Source organism: Teleopsis dalmanni, chromosome 1, assembly GCF_002237135.1.
Source record: "Teleopsis dalmanni isolate 2A chromosome 1, ASM223713v2, whole genome shotgun sequence".
NCBI lineage: Eukaryota > Metazoa > Arthropoda > Insecta > Diptera > Diopsidae > Teleopsis > Teleopsis dalmanni.
Window position 1 is genome coordinate 90,644,701 of NC_051846.1, and position 22,753 is coordinate 90,667,453.

The 22,753-nt window shown below is 28.2% G+C and overlaps 1 protein-coding gene across 3 annotated transcripts; it reads right to left on the bottom strand.

Moving 5' to 3' along the window:
• Positions 1-255: 255 nt before the first annotated feature.
• LOC119670909 (major facilitator superfamily domain-containing protein 8) lies at positions 256-18,107 on the bottom strand. Of its 3 annotated transcripts, none has more exons than XM_038081351.1 (7): positions 17,596-18,107; positions 2,980-3,278; positions 2,404-2,910; positions 2,158-2,309; positions 1,353-1,846; positions 1,168-1,294; positions 256-1,106 (listed from the first exon to the last, which is right to left on the bottom strand). In XM_038081351.1, the coding sequence occupies exons 2-7, from the start codon at positions 3,160-3,162 to the stop codon at positions 878-880; spliced, it is 1,692 nt and encodes a 563-aa protein (XP_037937279.1). In that variant the 5' UTR covers positions 3,163-3,278; positions 17,596-18,107; the 3' UTR covers positions 256-877. The 3 variants fall into 3 exon arrangements, with proteins under 3 accessions (XP_037937279.1, XP_037937278.1, XP_037937280.1); XM_038081350.1 differs by having other exon boundaries at positions 17,528-18,107; XM_038081352.1 differs by lacking the exon at positions 17,596-18,107 and having other exon boundaries at positions 2,404-2,894; positions 2,980-3,048.
• Between the last annotated feature and the right edge of the window lie 4,646 nt (positions 18,108-22,753).

A 22,753-nucleotide genomic window follows, 5' to 3' on the forward strand; every position in this document is an offset into this window, starting at 1 on the left:
TTTCAAATTTGAATATTAGCATTCATTAATCCGTTTACATCATACAATGATCCAAACTTCAAGTTCCAATGTTTTATAGTATATCGAAGAAAAACAGAAGAGAATATTAATATTTTTCTACTTTGAACTTTGTTCTCCATAAATTATTTTTTAAATATGAATTATTCTTGCAGTATTTTTAATGTGTCTAGTCCACTTAATTTATTATTTATTAAATAAATAATAATATAAAATAATTAATAATAATATTGTTACTAAAATATAAATTTATTGAATAAAATATATAATTAATCATTAAGTAACTAAATAGACCGCTTAATGAAAAGCGCCATTTGCTTTCTCGACCCACTGTATGTGGTTTGTAAGTAACCCTATACTCTTATAATCCCTCAATTTAAAATATTAAGGTTAAAGCGATATATGTGCCCTTATTGAATACAGCCATTTCTTGTAATGTGAAAAATATTAAATATAATATTATAACATTTGTGTATATATTTTTGTATTTTTTATTTGGAATTAAATTAGTTTGTACAATTTGTTAAGCAATATAACAGAGTAACAGTGGCATTAAATGTATATAGAAATATCCGAGTTTCATATAATCGACTCTGATATTCATCTTAAGTAAGTACATTCTTTTTATATCTTCCCGTACTACAAATATTAGTCTTCATACATTCTTTCATATTGAACACAACAAATTAAATATAATTATAAAGCAAATTTTTATAAAAAGTATACTAATATTTAAGTTAAAGAATATTACGACTACGTACTTCTAATATATGTGTATATATGTATATAAATATATAATTATTATCTGAATTTATATCATTTTATACTCCGTGGAGTGTATGAGTACCTACACAATTAGCTATACTTTCTTTCCAACAATGAAAACAGTTTTTGAGTTTAAGTCATTTAAAGGTTCCTCCTCATCGTATGCCTGAGATCTATCCGAGTTATCGTTTCTACGTCTATTTTCATGATTATCGACGTTGTTTTCTATTTCAATCCCTGTTGCATTTTCTATATTTTTTATATTGAGGGTTTGCATTTCAACAGGTTCAGTTTTCTCAAATACTGGTGGTATCAGGCGGTTGCTACAAAAAATATTTTACAATTAATTCAAATTATTAACTTAATATCAGAAATTTAAATTACTTAGAAAATAGCAGCCAAATCATAGACACCAACATCATAATGGAAGTGAAACCAAAAGTCCAATATGTCCCCAAACGAGTATATATCGATCCCACAAATACTGGCCCCATAACCCGTGATAAACAACCTATTTATATATATCAAAGCATTAAATTCTGTTTCCTTGATTTCCAAATACACATTACCTGATCCGGTCATTAGTCCCATCCAAACACCTTGTGGTCTGGGTCCTAAAACTTTGGAGAAAATAGTTTGTATAAGTGTAACTCCGATTGGATATCCAATTGAAGTAAAACCATAACCGATCAAAAATTGCGAAAGTGTAAGTGCAGGCGTGTCTGCACACCATGTTTGGGTTTTCGGGCATCCAACAAATATAGGATCATCTGGTCTTAGATCAGTTGTTATATTACCAGTTATTGGTATTGTTATATTGTAAACTTCTGCAATCTTAGGCGGCGAATCACCCCATGGTATATACAGCACACGTCCGAGGACCATTAGTGCAAAACCGCCCCAAATTAGAACAAAACGCTCTGGAAATATTTTACACAAAGGGTTTATGCCAACAAATGTAACCAGTGCAACAATGGCGCCAACAGACATTAATAAGCCCATATACAGTACAGCTTCATCGTTAGTCCAAGCGAATTGGTCCATAGTTAAAGAAGTTCCAAGTCTTATAATATAAAAAAAGGATTAAATAATGTTTTAGTACAACTGGGTACAGTTTTTAAAGTCACTCAATTAAGAAAAAGTTTGCAAATCCGATATACAGATAAACTATTTTCTATAATACAGTTTTAGTAACTATTAACAAAATCCAAAATATATTATCGGTTATCGAATATAAATGAGCATTTCATTGTATTTAAATATAGAACACAAAATTTATAATAATATTTTAAAATACGAGTGAAAAAACTACGTAAGTTGTCTAAACTGTAGTGTAAAAATAACATTTTTTTGAATCTCACACCAAATACTCACGTTTCAAGTAGTACGAAGTTAAACACTAGCACAAAAAAGGCGACAATCAAGGTCCAAGCTGAAACATAATCCGGTTTTATAGCTTTCCACGTCTCACGCTCAGAGGTTTTCCCTTGCATAATCATTATTTCACGTGCAGCAATTTTTCGTTCCTAGTTTATATAACAACATATAATATAATAATTTTATATATAAATTTTATTTTATTTATAAATACATAAATCAAGAATCAAAAAAAAAAATTACCTCAAAAAGGGACGGCAGAAACATTATAAAATTACCAATGCTCATCACTACATTTATCCAACCACAAGCTGTGTACATATTAAAATGAAATGTACCCCAAAATAATATCAAGCCATCACTGCCCAAAGGTGCTACGGCAGCTTGCAACCCGGGACCAACAATAAATCCCAATACTTGTGCTAATGATACCATTGAAACCGCTTTGGTGCGTTCACTTAATCTAGTTGCCGCCGATAAATATGAACGGCATACCGCAATATTCGCTGAGCTCACACCTATTAAAAATCGCGATGCTAGCATCCAATATTTTACATTATCAGGACGCAACTCTAATGAAGAATACGTAGCGCTTGCCACTGTAAATAAAGCCAATGATGTTAACAATGGGAGACGTATTGAGCCGAGTTTGTTGTACCACCAACCAAAAAGTGGGCTAAAAATCATTTGTCCCAAAGGATTCGCAGCCACAATGAGGCCCATAAATTCTTTACCTGCCGATGGATCTAACTATGTAAATGGATGTCTCTCAAATTAAATTTAAGGTAATTTAAAAATTTTGTATCAAATTGATATTACCTTATTTAAGTAGGGCCATATTCCTGTTAGGATAATACTAAATCCTAATGACATCAGAAACATCGTGAAATAAATAACCCGTACTGACCGCCAACGACTCTTATATTCTTCCAAAGTTTCCAAGCCGTCATTTTCTTCGTCAGGAATCTTTGACGTTTTGAAATAATTCCCGATTTTTTCCATATTGTGCGTATTTGTATTTGAGTAAGTGGCTTTTCTATAAAGTGGACACCAAAAATGTGTTTCTATTTAGTGATTTATGTTCACACGTAAGTAATTATCCTTCTAAGAAACATAGTCTGTAAAAGAAGAAATAACATTATCATTTCCATAATTTATTTATATTAAATCAATCATTTTCTTTTTAATTTCATATATCTTCGTTATGTATTTTTAAAATTAATAACGAACTATCTTTTGCTATTTCAAAGCAAATTTGTATTTCAAAACCTCTTAAGTCAATATTTTTAAGTTAATCACAATGTGATCTGCGGTTGTTTTTTTTCTAATTTTCTGATATTAGATATACATTAAGATACACAAGACTTTATTTTTCGACCCATTAATTAGGGTCTACAGTATTATTTATATTTTGGACTTCTCAATGAAGTTTTTCATAATGTATGTACATGTGAAAGTTCAATATATATTTAAGATTAAAATTGTTTAAACAATAGTTTTCTACTGTAAATAATTTTCGCTTTTATTTCCCATTTTAAATGCAATTCGCTGGCACGAACTGGGTTTAAATCCTACTAAATTCTGGTAGTTTCATAGCAGGAATGAAGTTTAAAGCACTCCTAGATTCTCAAAACAGTGTTAGCTATTTATCGCTAAAAACTAATAGCTATATATGTGGCTTACGGCCAACCAGATGATTCCAACCATTAAGCACTTTCTTATTTTACCTTAAATATGTTTACACAAACTATTATAAAAATTTATTTTGAAACTATTCTTTCGTTTTCTTTTTTTGGTGCTTATAGCTGGCACTTTGTTTTAATATATTTATTTGAATTAAATTGAGCATTGAATCTTCGTGGGAATGGAAGGAGAGGTTAACTTCGTTACTGATATGTATTAAGCTTTTAAATCTTAATCTTTTGATAAACCATGTAGACTGCCCAACAGGTCAAATTTCTTGTTTATAATGAGTGTAATATGTTCATTTCATTTACTTTGCTAACATAGTTAATAAAAAATTTTCTTTTTGAGTTTGATACATTTATATATATATTTGTATATTCTACATATACATATGAAATATTATTATTTTTTGGAGTCCTTATGTGTAATTATGGACTATAAAAATTAAAGTGAATATTCGAATAACGACAATTCCAAAGATTATTAATAACTGAAAAAATTTAAAAAAAATAATTTTGACTAATTTAATGAAACGTTTTCGTTCTCTATAATAGTAATATAGAATTTTAAATTGAATTATATTTTTTAAAAATGCATAAAATTTTTATTTTTGCTCGGTTCTAAAGAACCATTTTTTGTGTTTTCTCTACAATCGCTTAATTATTGCTCATTGCAATTAATTATTCTCTCAAAATTTTAATATGAATCACGTAATAATAATGAAGTTGTGGATCCTAAATGTTGACCTTAATTTTACTTAACACTGTCGGTAGTGTGAAAGATCAATTTATCGTGTATACATAAAAAGTCCTATAAGCAATGCCAGGGGCATAATCAGAAAACTAGGCAGGGGACAGTGTGGAAGCAACAATCTATATGAAGATTGAAAGGGTAGAAAAAAGTTTTTCGAATGAATTAATAAAATTCTTTGAAATTGAGTTCGGAAATATCTAGTATTACTATATACCTATTTGCTGTACAAGATTGTACGCATATCAACACTATTATATAATGCTTATATAATATTACACTATAGAAGTTTTACTTTGTTCTTTACCGGAAATATTATAAGAACCTAATGTAAAATAAAAAAATATTTGATATCGTTGACGTATATAATCTACAACAATCTATATAAAAAGTGAAAGGGCAGAAAGAGATATTTCCATTGAATTAATCATATTCTTTGAAAGTTGGAAATATCTAGTATTACTATATATCAATTGTTGTATAGGACTGTATGCATATCAACACTATTATATAAAACTATATATATAGTTTATATGTATTGTTTTGTGTACTTTTCCGGATATAGTATGAGAACCTGATGTAAAATAAATAATATTTGGCATTGTAGACGTTTTTAAATCCCATATTTATAACATAATATATCATATACCTTCTGCTCAAAAAGTATCGGATTTTGTTGTTTGATAACTACTCTTTAAGTAATAGACCTTTTTCGAAAATTTTTTGTTATGTTGGCACACTCTTTCTTGACATATGGTACAAATTTAAGCGCCATCTGTCAATTAGTTTGTTTACAGCAGCTGTTAATGTGAGACTACCTCAAGTGCATTTAATTATTTTTACTATGGAAAATTCACTGTCATCGCTCAGGCACCATATTCCCCAGATTTGGATCCGTGCGACTTTTTCCTGTTCCCGAAACTCAAATTGCCCCTTCGTGGTAAGCGTTTTGAGTCCATTGAATCGGTAAAAGAGAATACGCTGAAGAAACTAAAAGCCGTACCTTCACGGGCCTACGAAAAGTGTGTGGAAGATTGGGTTAAGGGTTGGTATATGAGTATCGCTTCAGAAGGAGCATATTTTGAAGGAGATAAAATAAATTTGGAATAAAATTTGAATTTGTGTGTTTTATTTACAAAATCCGAGTACTTTTTGAGCAGAAGGTATATAAAGTCCATATTCATTTTCATTGAAAGACTATCAAATGTAACAACATTGTACTGTGTTTACACATCCAATTACCGCACCTTTCTTATGCAAATTTTGTTTAAAAATGCAATTGCTGCACATTTATTGAGTTAATTGCGATAGTGTAAACATACTATTAATTTCAATAATGCTTAATGTTACTTAAATCAGAATTACACATACTGGTACAAAAATATGTTAATAAACACTAAACGCACTATGCTTTGTGGTAATAATCATTTTAAATTTTGTAATTCGTAAAATGAAGACTAAAATAGGTTCCGAAAGTTGTGGATCACAAAGAGATACTAAAATGTTTATTGCATAAATTAAACACATGAAGCTTTAGCTTTTATCAAAATAACTCCTTATCAAAGAAAATTATCTTTATACTAACTACTAAGCATATTTTTTTATAACAGAAAATCTAATCATGGAATACAATAAACGTTATTTGGCATAGACTGTCGTAATCAAACACTGAGGTCTTAGTATATAAATTATAATATTTAAATTAAAAAGAATAATAAAACACCGTGTTTGAGAAAGAATTTTATGTTACAAAATTAAAATATAAATAAATGATGATTGAGTTGAAAATGGATATTTTTTATTCTAAAGAAATTTCTTAATTCACTTTATTAGAAGCTTTTCTTTTTAGAATCCCAATACCCTTTATATTTTACAATAATATTTCACTATAACCCAGCAGAAACAATATTTAAACAGAATCTTATCTTGCAATCATCAATTAATAAGGTATGTAAAGCTTTCCTTATATGCCAAACTGATTATATGTGAGGAGTGGAGGAGTGGATACTTATCGGGCATATTCAAATTCAACCAACCTGTTAAAATTTCTAAAGTGGTTTGGTGAAGTGTTTCAAGGATATTCTGTACTATTGGTTTTGTTTATTTATTTCTAACCAAACTAAATAACTTTTGTTTGAATAGAAAACTAAAGATGGAATCAGAGTCACAGCTTTAATAATGTTAAAAAAGTTGCACTAAAAATTGACAAACGTCAGTGACAAATGCCCTAGCAAAAGTGGTTTGGTTTATAAATTGTTTGGACTTGGAACCCACTGCATATAATAAACTGCCAATGAAAATGAAAAGGATGTCTCAAACCATATATAGTACTGTTCTAAAAACCCTTTACAAAGTAGATCTGTACAACAAGTTAAGAAATATTTGACTGACATTACCAGACATCCAGAAAATACGATGGATGACGTAAAAATCTTTTAAAAAAGAAAAAATCTGACATATAGTATTGCCGCTATCCAAAAAAATACGAACTCGGAACCGGTAAGGCATAAGCTAAAATTCCGTATTAAAACAAAATTACAATAGATTTTTCCAAAGACCACTAATGACAGATATTTGGCAGTATTAAAAACAGTTGTATTATTAGTCTAAGAACTTCCTTCAACTTCTTCCTTCTATTCAAAATAGAACTCTTATAATAGAAAACAACAATTTGTAATTTAAAGTCGGTTTGGTTTTTTAAGAATTTTTGCTTTCATTTTGATCGTTATTTTTACTATTTTAAGAGTCGCAGTTGATTTTGTATACCACTTACAAAAGATCCAATTGGCCCCTTAGAAAAATGCGGAGTATACAAGAACAACTGCGGCTCCTGCATTTACACTGGCCGAAAAAGGCTCATTTTGATCAAAAATCGAAAATGAGAAGCGAATGGCTCTCTGTATGAATGCGTCCCAACGTCGTTCGAATGTGTTCCAAAGTTCTTCATTACATTTTGACAGTTTGAGAAAGCTGTTTTTGATATATTTAAAAAAAAAGGTAAACAAAAGTTTGGTGGTTGCATTTTCTTGAAAACAATGCACCTCTTTCTAAAACTTCTACTTCCCAAAAAGTATTTAATCGAAGTTAAAAATATGTTTTCAGTATATATTTTAAGGTTTGAATGTATATTTAACCTTCATGCAACATTTTTTTGACACAGGCCAAATATCAAGCAAGTTGAAAAATCAGCTGTTTGAAATGAGAACAAATGAATTACAACAAATGTAAACACTTTCAAATGGCTTATTCAAAATGAGCCATTTTCGGCCAATGTAAACGCCATATTACCCTTATCAGTAAGGCTTGAAGAACACCTAGAAGAAGCAAGAGAATCACCGAAAAAAATAAACTTCAATATAAAATCAAATATCGCCAGACACATAACAACAGAAAACCATAACATCGATGGAGATAACGTTCAAATAAATAAAAACATTAGAGATATCTGGAAATTAAAAACGGCAGAAAGCATGGAAAGGCTAAACCTTTACTCAACGGCGATAAGGACAACGTATTATCATGACTTTTTAAATACATTCTAAAAAACAAACCCAAACAATTGACCGAACTACCTGTGCATAAAAAGCCTGAACAACAAAACCATAAAACCAGACCCATCCCGCCATCGTTTTTTACCTTTCACCCTCAAGGACAAAAACGATAACCCTACTAATTAAAATTAAATGTAAGACCTGTAATAAATATAAATAGATTGTAAATTGCATAAATGTTTTTAATATTAGGAATTCGTCTGATGAAGGCAAAATCGCTCTAAATAAAAGCTAAAATTCTTAAAAAATATAACCGACTTTAAAAAAAAAAAAATAATATCTTCGTAACGTTACAACTCAAAAATTAAAAATAAAATTTGTCATTATAATATTATAACAATAATTATTATTGTAATCAAAAAATAATATAATATTTGGTACTTGTGACTTAACAAGGTATATAAACACACGTTGGTTTCATTAAATTAACGCTCCCAGCTTTTAATTTCTCACATAAAATTAACGTTTAAATCAAACTTTTAATTTGCATGAAATTGTTAATTTATGACTTTTGTCGTTAGTTAATTAATTAATTAAAAATCGCTTAATTCTTTGAAAAATCCCAAAAAGCAACTATATGGGCAATACATCCTAAAGTCGTAATGTAGTCTTGCCTCAATGATTTCATTGTCGCAAAAAAAAACTTTCCAACCTGATTTTCATACCCGATTCTTCCCAATCTGATGTTTTTACTACCAAAATCTTCAGCTCATTATTAAGTAATTGACTTATTAATCGGGCCACATATAACATACATTTTAACAAAAACAGACCAACTTACCAGTACCAATAAGTAATAATAAAAATGGTTTTGTTTTTGCTGCAAAAACAATAGGTAACGCAACTTAAAGACTGATTACGAAAATCAGGTACATAATCGTAGCAGACGAAAGATTCTTTTACAAAAATTATCCATTTGATTAAAGTTCATTTGAATCGAAAAATTTTTTAAAAAAATTTTGTAATATTTTTTCTCAGAAATCAACAATGACTTTTATGATTCCCAAAAATCGGGATTTGTTCAATTAACTAAATATATAGCATATCACCTATTAAATAAAAAGTTCTTGAGATATTTGAGGTTTTTTTGAATCAGCACTTTTTTCGCAAGTCTTTTTTTCTGACACCCGGTCATGGTAAATATTGAAAATGTATACCCAGGACTATTATACAAGCAATAATATTTTTTGGCACCATGTTTTTTATACTCCTATGATTTGTAAAAATCTCTGAAACTCATAAAGATCAATATCACAGTTATAAATAAAGTAACAATTAAATAATAATTGTATATTTTTATATATTTGTGTTTTACGACCTCGACTATGGCAAATTCATCTTAAGTATCTAATAAAGTAAATTAAGCATTTAAAATATAAATTAAATGCTTATATAAAAAATTAAAATTGAATAATTGTTGAAAACTGATTTTATTCAATATAAACGATCTGTTACGTTAATATTGCGTTATATTTAGCTAATATAGTAGTAATATTTGTATATTAATATAAAGTGATAAGTACTGAAGTGGGTCAACTTCAAGATTTCAATCCTTGTTTCAAAAAAAAAAATCGTATAGAAGTATAACATAAATACATTTTCAGTATTTACCGAGATAAAGTGGGTCGAAGGAGTCCCTACCAAAACAAAACATGCAGTTAAGAAGACCTTATTATCTCAAAGTATTTCTTTCATTAAAGAAACTATTTGAGGATCCCCTTTTCCTTCTCGCAGAGTTTTTGTGGTTTTTATTAGATTTGATAAAGTGGAAAGTGGGAAATCTTACGGTTCAATAACAGAAGTCACATTATTTTACATTATTGTACAATAATAATATTAACACAGTAAAAAAAACTTTGTTTTCATTTTTCCCACATAAAAAACTGGAAATTTTATGTATTACGACGTCTAAAATGCAATTGCATTTGCATATGTCCAAAATTTCCAGCCTCGGAAATATAAATGATTCACTGTGTGTATGAAATTACTAATACCCAATTATTTCGGAATTAAATTTATTAAATAAGATTTTTATTGTATTTATTATTATTTATATTATTTCAATACAGTGCTTTATTTTGCAGCTAAAGTTTTTATTATATGTTCTATATGAACATTACTTTCAGGCAGTAGTTTTATTAGAACAACGCAATCATAGACGAATTAAAACAATCTTATAAGGATTCGTTTAGTACCAGCATTTCTATGGACTAACAGTTTTAAAATAATAATTTACTGCAGTTTCCCCTTCAACGGGTAATACACTCTGAATTATAGAAAATTAGATTATACACATTAGTATCATACATTATCTGACAAGTTCAAAAATGTCTCTTAACCTACATTTTTTAGATACTCATTTCTCTAAAATCGATTATAGCCATATTTATATTATAAAAAAAATTTATATTTATTTTAGAAGAGTTTTAAAAAATGTTAAAATATTTTTTTATTTAATTTAGAAATAATACTTGTATTTAATTATTCGTAAATCATTTTTTCAGACTGCAAGTACCAGGAATCGAACTCGTGCCCTGCCAAATTTGATGCTCAGAGTCAGCGTTCATTACTGATGATGGGTATTTAGCAATACTCGAAACAACTGTATGGTCAACCAAAAATTGAATTAATTAAAGTAATATAAAAAAATAATTTTTGTTGTTGTGTAGTTCACTACTTTTCGAAAAACCTCTTTATTTAGTTTGTAAAAATATTTCTTTAGCTATGCGTGATTGCAATATATGTTATTATATACAGTATCTTAGTCTAAAAATATAAAATTCAGTCATATCATATACATATATATATATGTATATAAATAAAAAACAATAGTTCTCAACAATTTAATTATCTGCGCTATCGATAATTCTTCTAATCAAGATCGAAACTTTGTATTTGTTCTCCTGTTATCCTATCTTCCGTCATGCCATATCCTATAATATCACCAACACAGGGCAACTATTTTTTCTCATGTCTCCAATCACGTCAACCATTCATATAGATTTTGCTTGCCGTCATTGAATCTTACTCTAATAGCTCCAATTCTAAACAATAGTTATACGAGTATCAATCAAAAATTTTCAAGTAATAGCATTAGAGATATTAGTTCGCTGGACAAATTTTGATGTAGCAACATACATCAGTTTTTTAGATTTAAGAAAAGGGTTATGAAATTTAATTTCTTAAGAGTATGATAAGAATAATCTATTTTTGCGATAACAGTAAAATATTATTGTTTTTTAATAATAATTAATTAAGATTGATATGTTTTTAGCTTTTTAAAAGTAAGCCTATAAATAAATAAAATTATTTTTTTATATATGATTATGACTTCACACTGTCAATTTATATAAACATTTTTTAATTCCTGAATGAATATGTTACATATATGTATATAAAATACTTATACATATTATGTAAAATAATGGACGTGTCGAGTTAGGCTAAGTTGATGCTAAACCAAATGGGAGATTTTTTGCGATTTTTTGCACTGCATACATTTAGCCATTTATCAATGCGTATCGACACATCACTACATTATCAGCACAACTTAGAATTTCCCTCATTTAGAACGCAATTTAGCCTAACTCGCACACGTCCTTAATTAAAATAATTATTAACTTTTTGTATATGAATTCCTTTAGTTATGAAGTGTTGTTTAGGCCGTGTGCGAGTTTGAGTAAAGTGATGGTAAATTGAGGAAAATAATGAATTATGTCGGCATGGCAGCAAATAAAAATTAGGTGTTACCATTGTGAAAATTTTATAGGATATTTTTAAATAAATAAATAAATTTGAAACTTTTAACCAAAAATAATAAATAAGTGCAATAAATAAATAAATAAACGTGGATATAAGTGCAATTTTCCTTATGTAATCTAATTTACCCTACTCGAAATTCTAATAAATACCAACATTTGCTGCCATACCGACATAATTTACAATTTTCCTCAATTTACTCGAACTCTCACACGACCCTAAGAGTTAAAGCTAAAGTCTGCATTCACGGATTCGAAAACTTATATTGACATTAAGAGGACATTCCTATAATGTGTATTAATTAGTTTATAATAAAATATTATAATAACAAAATAATAAATAAACATAAATTATTTTTTATAAATCTTAACCGAAGTAACATTAATACTATACATATAATTTACGCTTCATTGTTTAATATGACATGAATATGTAGGTTTATTAATGCACTCTTCCCTTAGTAAACTAGAATTATTAAAACAACTATTCAAGACTTTTGTTTAATACTTACATGTTATAACTTTAACTTATAACTTAATCCTTTGCATATAAGTATTTCAGAACAGAATGTACCAGAATGAAGATAAATGCAAATCCCTACAGGTAGTTATCTCATCAAATTCATAATATGAAACCTAGGATTTTGTTTGGACTGTCAAATATAAATCTAACCACAACCAGAATCGTCATCACTACAGATGAAAAGTCACAAATTTTATAACAGACAAATTAGACTGAATAATGAATGGGCCTGTCAAAGTAAAGTCAATTTTTTGTTTTCAGGTTAAAACAAATCACACTATAGCTTAATAGTAAAAGTAAAGAGCAATATAGAGAGTGCTTAAACTTGAGAACACGAAGCCAACAGATGACGTACGAAAGATACCAAGTGGATTTGTCATGTGTATATGTATATAAGGTTCATTTGACTGACTATAAACAAATGCCAATATAATAAATAAATAAGTAGCAAAGTGAAGAAATTAATAAAAACATGAAAAGCTAACATCTTTAGCTTTGTCAAAAATTAGAAACGCTAGATTATTTACAAACTATATCTAAATCTAAACTGATCAACCCCATTTTTATAAGACAGATTGCATTCTTAAATTATGTTCAAGTTCAATATTTGAAACACATACAAAAAAAAAGTGTTTTTAACAAATCCTCTTATCCTCTTAATCCTTTGATATGTCAGTGTACATCTTTAGCTAGAAGAAGATCTTAAGTCTGCAAAGTTAGGGTATAGAACTGTCAGGTTGGTTCATCTTTGCCTAATGGGGGCGTTGTGCCTTTCCGCATTGTTCGTACGCTAACCTCTAGTTGGCGCATGTACAAACGCTTATTAAAGCTTAGATGGGCTTTTGGCACAAGGTCACCACTTCAATCTAATCTAACTATAATCAAGTCTAATCCGATATGATTAGCAAACTATATGTAATTATTTATCTTAAAAATCAGATTACTTATATATGGTTAGGTTTATATAAGGAAGCTATAGGTCTACGACGTTTCCTTCAATACGATACAAAGAACTTGACAAACCACTTTGAATATCACGATAAATAGAAACTAAGTTCGGATGGACCACTTTTGAAATAAAGTAATCTATATGACTACATGTTTTTACTACATGTTAATATCTATATATACTGAAGACATTACATTCTTGGTCCACACTTGCCAATATAAATTATAGGCCTAGGGGAAATGAATGATTTATGTGTATATTATATTTAGCTTGATATCATCTTTATATATTCTGAAGCTAGTCTATTTATTAATAGAAAAAGGGCGTGAAGCAGAAAATGACAGAAAGAGAGGGAAAAGGTGAAAATAGTAAAAACTATCAATTATCTAAATAGAATTCTAAACTAGTTAGCAATTATTTGAATGTATTTAATTAATTACAAATAATTTAATTACAAACAGCAAAAACACACATAATAAAACATAAAGAAAAAGATTTGGTTTTTACTATAATTAATAATAGTTCAATTCATAACAATTAGCACTTACATTCCAAGATCTACAAAACATTCGTCAAAAGATAAGACAGCAATTATATTATATATTTTGATTAATCACTCAGTCGGGTCTTTGATGCAAAAACTTGTGAAAAACTTGACACTAATTAATAATATTAAATGATATGAAATTATTAAATATTAACTTAATATTACAAGTGTGTCATATTCTATTATTAAGTAATTTCACACAAATCTGAAAAAGTCGGTTTACTTTACGTAAATGCATCGGAACCGATTATTCTCAAAACCTACCTCATGAAACATCCAATTTTTGGCCTTGTTTTCGATTTTTTTTGTTTAATTAATTAAACAATGAAGGCTTAAAATTGAATAATTGACAGTCGTGATAAAAATATTAAGTATTTTTTATTTTATTGATAACATTTTAATCATATTTTTCTGGAGATCGTTTAATTTAGTCGGTTCATTAAGCAAATAATTACTATAAATACGAACACACATACCCTACAATCAGTTCTTTAAATAAATACTTAATTATACTTTTCAAGAAATCTTAATTATATTATGTTTAAGTTTGATATTTATTTGCATAATTTGTTAATTTATCCTAAATGTCCTATAATTCTGTGTATATTCAGCCAGCGATTGTCCTGTCATTGGCAGGACGCTGATCTGCAGTCATTTTAGATAAGAAAATTCATACCATATACCATATGAACTATTGATAATGTTTTAAAATGTTAAGATAGATCAAGACATACATCTTCAAGGTTTTCGGAATTTGGTTTTGTATCAAATCAAATCTTCCTTGTTCTGTATCAATTTGAGCAATCATTATAGATGATGAAAATTCTAATTTTTAATTACTATACCTATCAGTAGTTTTTAATCCGAAATTAAAAATGTTCCTTGCTCATGGTATTATAAATATTTTTATGATTTTTATCTCATAACAAAAATCAAAGGGAAAGTCATAACAAAAATATTGCCACATTATCATAGTCCGTGATTTTAGAATACATAAATTTCATTTGGGCCAAATGTAGACTCACATTATAACTAGTCTAAGGTTATTATGTCATTATGTAGTACTAAAATCTGAATAAATGTTTCTCTTTTTTCCACTACTTTTATAGAAGAGCAAAGATGAGAAAAGCGCGGGGGGCAGTTCAGCGATATAGAACACCTTCCTGTTTTTATATTTGCAAGGCATTGTAATTCCACTTTCACTGGATTGCTCTAATGTGCTTTCAGACTGATAAAATATCGGAATAATACTTAATTAAGTTTTCAAAACTCCATCTATCTACAGGATTGACCATATTAGGTGAACCCATCTATGGTCACTTATCAAAGGACAAGGAAAGTGAGAATGATTAATGATAGCACGTGTTTGAAACGCAAACCTTAGAAAATCTTAGTATGGACCAGCATATACTACAAAGAAATTTACAGCAGTACAAAGTTCAGTTATATTCAAAACAACTTTTTAGGAGTGAAAACTTAACGTGAATAGAGAAAAAATGACAAAGAGATAAGTGCGCCGTTGAAGAATAAAATTATGCGTTTACACGACGATTTTTGTCTTCTGGTACTTTTGATAACCTCACGCATCCAAATAAGAAGCGAACGAAATGATCTGAAAAAATCGCGACAGTAAAAGTCAGTGTCATTCTGCGTAATAAAGCATATCTCGGACCACTCTATGGCATAAAATCCATTGTGATTTAAACTTATATCTGTACAAAGTCTAATTAACTCAGCAAATGTTGTCACTGATCAGCCTTGTCGTTTGAAATATAAAAGTTTTCTCGTAAAATAACTATAACCCAGGCGAATTTTTGGCCTGTTGGGATCTATGTGTATCTACAATAAAAATCTCCAAACAGAGAAATTTTTGGATAGGAAATTGAAAATTAAATAGATAGATTAGTGAACGTGGCTTTCGACGTCGTAAATTGACCTGCTGGTATATCATATGTTCTCAGCTGAACCCCTAAATCAGTGAAGCCTCGTTCAACCGTTGAACCACATAACCTATTAAATAAAATCTAAATAATGATAAAGTTTTGAATTACAAATATGTTTTATGTAAAAATTATCCAAAATTTTGAAACACCAAAAAAAAATTATTGCTCAAACAAAATTCATTTCCACAAGCAGTTGTGATAATTCCTCGTCCCGAGGGAGAAGTCAAATAAATTTCTGGCGAAGTTTATATAGATAAAAAACTTTATCGTTGGCGATATTTATATTGATTACTATATAAAATAAAAAAAATCAACTTAAAAGTTTTATAAGTTTTTATAAGTTTTTTGACAAATAGGGTCACATCAGGTAAGACCAGTGTTTTGTCATATAACAATTTCTCATGGTAAGACAGTTTAATTTATAAAATAAAAATTCATGTGTGTGATTTTAATTCTAAATTCTAGATATTTTTTACACACAACGTATTCTTCTTCTAGACTTTATATTGAAAAGAGATATTAATATCGGAACTTTACTGTTTAAATATTAGTGGATAATACAGTAAGTTATATATGCTAGAAGTAGAACGAATAGTAAATTATAAACGAGAGGCAGAAGTGAAGAAATTGCGATCCCTAAATCTTGCTTTAAAAATAGTAGAACACAAAGTACTGCTAGTAAAGTAAAGTAAACCAAAGATAGTAAAGATAGGTCGTTATACGCTACAATATCGTTCCTGTACAATCTAAGGATTACAAGATTTGTAAAATATTTAAATATTTTTTAATTTCAAAATATTGTCAAATGTTTGGCAATTAAAAGGAATTTCAAAGAAAAATTAGTCAATTTTTATTATACTCCAAAATTTTCGAAAGATTAAACCGACGGCTGGAATACAATTTGCGGACTTGAAAACTAAATTTACTCTGACAAAAATATTATGATTTAAATGCATCCATTATCCTAATATATCATAAATTCAATACACTTGATTGATGAAACTTATAAACGAAAATTTATATATAAGCTCATTCCATAGCTGAGCCGAGTTCAGGCTGAAGACCCTTTGTAATAGATGATGAATAATGAAAAGTGGCTTTGCAATTGATTTTGTTTTATGCAAATTTTCATTTCATCTACAGAAAACTATCAAAATGTTGAGCTTTTTTCAGTGGCATATAACTTTATAGACCAGTGCATATATTTTCTATGGGGAACTTTTAGTAAAGTGGGCACATTATGAACGAGTTGAATCATAGTTTGCTGATAATGAACTCTACTTACAATTGGCCACCAATACATATAAAAGAAATCGTGTTTTGAACCGGACAGAGTTCAATAACACTTTGGCATGCACTTCACCGACTTACAGTAACAAAATAATATTATAATAAAGTTTATTATTATTATTTGGAATTAAGATACACAAGAGAACTTCAACATATCTATAAATTATTCAATGAAAACTGCACTCAACACCTTCCGACTTTTACGATTACTTGATATAGTTATGAGAATTTTGATAAGAATCACGTTAGTAACACAAATTATAGACGAAAATAAAATAAAGTAGAAAACAAATTTTTAAAATGAAATTAATTAATTTTTTTATGGACTTCGCTCGATTTCGCATTAAAATAAGCTACATAAGTGACTTACAAATTCAAAACGTATTTATAACGAAAAGCATCACACTCATATAGGTATTACTCAACGTCTCAACGTACTTTACAATGTACTTAGAACTTCGATGTAAATAAATATAAGCACTCGTTTGTAATATCAGATACAATATCTGCACTCTTGTACAAAATTTCTGGGCAAGTGTTGGTGTTATCGTTTACTTTCTCCACAGATACATTCTTCTGCATGTAAGCGGCACAAAACTTGTGGACTTTTTGATACTTTTTGGTTAAGTATTTATTTTTGTATTTTATATTTTATTGTTACAATAATATTTGTTTTATCCGCAGTAAATTATTTATTTTTATCTGTACTACGCTTAAATTTAATAGAGTGCAACGGCCGCACTTCACTCTGCTCACCGATTTTCATTATATTTCTTATTTATGAAATTTACTGAAATTTATGTATTTTGCTATTTTTAATTTTTCGGATTTAATAAAATTTAATTATTTTTAATTTAATTTCAATCACAGATTTATAACAGAACACAATTGTTCTTTCACTAAAACTGCATAGCATTTCTTTATTCAAAAGTTTCGGTTCGCTAAGAGCAGTGGTTCACACACGACTATTTAGTTCTGAGATACAAGATACATTCTACACATTTAATAAAATCAAATTAACGCTCTGTTAATAAAAGTATCTGAGATTATTAATGTAATTTCAAAATTGGTGCTCTTTTTTCAAATTCTCTTATAAGAAAATTTTCACATATCTCTTAAATCTCTCAAGCTCATTTAAACATGATCGCTCTACGTGCTGCAATAACCGAATTTTTATATACCATTCAATGCAGCATTTACAGGGATCGAAACAATTATTATTTCAAAAAAAAATCCACTAATAATAAAATAAACGTCAAAAAATAATAATTAAATTTGGTGTTTGCAAAAAGACTTTCTCAAGCACATATAACTTATACATCCTGCTCTTTATGTTAAAACGCAGAAATTATTATTATTATTTTTGCCATAAAAACGAAAAACTGAAAAATAATTAATATTTTTTGCAAGCAAAATTAAAACTCTGTGTTTGCAATTTTTTTTTTAAAACAAAATATTAGTTGCAAGCCGGGCGTTTTATTTTTAAACAGAGCAAAATAAAACGCATTCTGTGCTTAATGGTGTTGTGAATTCATTGACAAAATGTTTCAAACGGTTAGGGCAATTCAAAAATTAATATTTTTTATTTAATAAGTACTGTTATTACAAATCCGATATTTTATTCTTATAAATGTTAAGTAATTTATTTTAAGTGGACTAATTAATTACACAAATTTTTGCTGCTGCTTTCTTTCTTGAAAATGTTTGAAACAACTTTTATTTCACTGAGAATTTACTTTATAATATATGGTCACAATGGATCTCATTGCACACCATTGTTCTATTCTAATATTACAGGTATAGCGTTCAATTTAAGATTCAATATTAAAAAATAAATATTATTATTATACCATATATATCGATACAACATATTGACTATAATTTAATAGTTGGCAATAATTGTGCCTGTAAATACTTTTAAAAAAAATCTACAAAATCAGTTGAGATAAAATAATAACTTTAAATTTAGAACAGTTAATTATTTAAAATTATTTGTATTCAATATTTACTTAATGTTATGTAGTGGATTAGGGTAGTTAACAAATGGCAGATCGGCAGAGTTACAAAAATTAGTACGCGGCTTAGATGAAACTTTGTTCTAGACTATACACAGCTAACCGAAATAGACCTACAAAGCCACGTGAACGGTTTGTATAAATTTTATACTATAAAAGATCCGCAAGAGTTATTGGATTGAAAAGCTGACGAAGTATAGCAAGAAGCAAAACAGAATGGAGGGAAATATTTGGGAAAGCAAAAACACTTACCGATATGTAAAGCCATAAGATAATGATAATTATCCATAAAGTTTTAGGCACTTATATTTATTTATTTTGCTGGATAACTCAATTATATTACAATTAAACTATTATCTACTATAAGGTAATCATTAACAATGATTTAGAATTTTACAATCAAATTATTTAGCATTTAAGCCCTAATAAAAATAAAGGTCTGTCAATCATTTCGGTTCAAAAGATACCTTTCACTTGTTGTGAAACTATTAGTTACTATGGAAATAGTTGATGGTCTCACCTATTAAAAATAAAACAAAAACTAAAACTAAAAGAATCATTACTGCAACATAATTTTATATCATTTAATAAATAAAGAAGCACTGGTAGGTTTATTGCAATGGCAGGTCAGAGTATATCATTCCAAAGTACTACTATAACTAAAATTCAGTATTTGCATTAATCGATCATAAGTTAATTAAGATAAGTATATAAAATCATCACCAATTTAAGAATAATAAATACGATAAAAGCAAAGAAACCTCTTTGAGAGGCGTTGCATTTAAAGGCACTCTAATGCACACTATAACATAAAGGGCTGAAGTTCTTCTAACTTCAGCCCTTTAAGAACTCTAATGGACACTATAACATATACAAAATAAAATAAAGGTAGAAGGACTTCAGTCCTTTAAGAACTGACTCTTTTTTAAAAAAACTCTACGCAAACCCATCTAACTTTCAAAAATGTAGACCGTAAATAGTTTTTAACTATTTATAAGATCTGTGTGAAAATATTAGTATTTTCAATATTATTATTCCAAATTCCTTTAGGAGCATAAGGTTTCTACATAGTTTTTCCAATTGCTTCTGTTTCGAGCTACAACTCTTAGTTCGCTTAACGATTTGACAGTTTCATCGTGAAAAGTCCTCTTCCAGTTTGTTCTCGAACAGCGGATTCTTAGAATATCGCGAAGAAAGCGGTTTGTAAATGATTGCAGTTTATTATAGCTTTTATTTTATTTGTTACTTTCCACGTTTCCCAGCCGTACAACAACACCAACTTAACGCAGGCGTTGAATAACTTGATCTTCATTTCTTGACGTATATCGATCGTACGCCAAATACTTCTTAGTTTAGCATAAGCTATACGGACTCTTTGGATACGGTTTTTCACATCCGTTTTGGCTCCATCGTCGGTAGAGATAACATATTTTCATAACCATATAAATATAGTTTTTATTTAGGAATTTATCCATTCAATTGCCGTTCAGTCTACGACAACGTTTTATCATTCTCACGTATACTATTAATTAAAGAACACATACATTTAAGTAAAAAGAGAGTAAGAAAGTAAAGCTCTTCGAGAAATGAACGCATATATGATTCAAGGGATAGTAAAGCTTCAAGGAGAAAAGTCTATTTTGAAACCTTTGCTGATTTTATAGTTACTGTTCGATATCTTTATATAAGTTTTACCGTAAACCGTAAATATAATCTTTAATGATAAAATTTTATAAAAATTGACAGGACACGAGTTCGATTCCTGGTACTTGCCGCCTTAAAAAATTATTTTCGAATAACTAAATACAAGAATTATTTCCAAGACCACTAATGATAGGTATTTGGCAATACTCGAAACAGCTGTATGGTTAGCCGAAAATTAAATTAATGAAAATAATATAAAATGAATTTATGTTGTTGTTGTTCACTACTGTTCGAAGAACTTCTTCATAAAAATTTTAAATATTTTCCTAAAACTAATGTAATTTAAATTGAAAAAAAACAATATTTAGAATTATTATCAAATTAGCACATAAGTTAAATAAAAAATTTATATAAGAGCATCTACCATAGAAATTAAACAAATAGTTTTATTAATCAACTTGATTCTTTATTTATTTTTGCACAATATCGCACACTTAAAATTTGTATTCATTTAGTTCTTAAATATATAATTAAGCTTTTAGTTTAATCATTATATTATTCTTTAAGATCAACATTCTTTAAACAACTTTTACAATTAGATTTTTTTATAATTTTTATATTTATATAGCATATATAGTATATATATATATATATTTATATATATATTTATCATTCATAATTTGTATTTCTTTATCTTATATTAAAAATGATCTTTTAAAATATATTGTATACTGATAATATTATACTTGAATAAAATAATATTGAACTAAAACTTTTTAAATGTAAAAAAAGTAAAACTTAAAATCCTTTTGATTTCTTTAAAATTGATGAAACGGTTTATTTGGCTTAAAGTTATTTAGTAGTTACGAATGTAATTTCTTGATGCTGTAGATGTTCATTGTATGAATTGGAAGGCTTAGCATTACATTAACTGAATATTATGATTGTGATGGTTTTAAATATATATGTCCATTTAGAATATAGTAATAATTAGATATTAGTGATCAATGTTACAGGTTTATTTTGAAGTATTTTAAAGTTTAAAAATCCAAAGTATCATATTGAATTATTTTTACATTCATTTTATTTAGTACTTTTGATAGAATTACGGGAATACAAACTATATTTTTTATAATTACCTAAGCTCTATTTACGAAGACTTTACATCAACTCAAATTTATGGTATTTAAAAGCGGAAACTACTTTTTAATATATATAGCAGCTTTGACTCTTAGCCAATAAATATATTATAAAAATAAAAGGTCAATTAAAAGTTAAAAACTTAAAGTTTTTTTTATAGTACTAATGCTTAAACAGAAATTATTTAAAAATCTTCGAAGCATAATGCGTTACAAAATAAACAGGACTTTTTATAATTAATAAAAACAAATGACAAAACCTATTTATATTGCCGAGGTGTTTTTGGCAAATGTTTTTTTTTCGAAAAAGTGACAATCATGCGGTGTCAAATCAGTTCAACTCAAATATCAAACGATTAACCTTTTCAATACAGATAATACATCACTCAATAAGTCTCTAATCTAGCTAAGAAAAACTATTTTTTTAAAAAGTTGACTTTGTTCGTCAACATACTCTTCTTCAATAGTGATGCTTGCATCCTAACTTTCCTCTAACTTTTCGATGCCTCAACTTCAACAATTACTTCTCTATTTGAGCTTAATTTTTTTCCTGAAGCATTTTTCTTATGTTTGCAAAAATCTAATAATTGCTGCGAATCCAATTCTGAAGAGTTCGGTGGGTGGAAGGCAATCTTAAGTGTAAAAAAAAAATTAACTATCGTTTCCAAATTGTTGTGGTAACCCGCAGAGATCTATCGAGCTGAAAACATGAAACGAATTAAAAATACGTGGGATGAAATGTGGGTAAGTGATGGTAGTGTGACAGACCAATCGAGAATATAACATAAAAGGAATTAA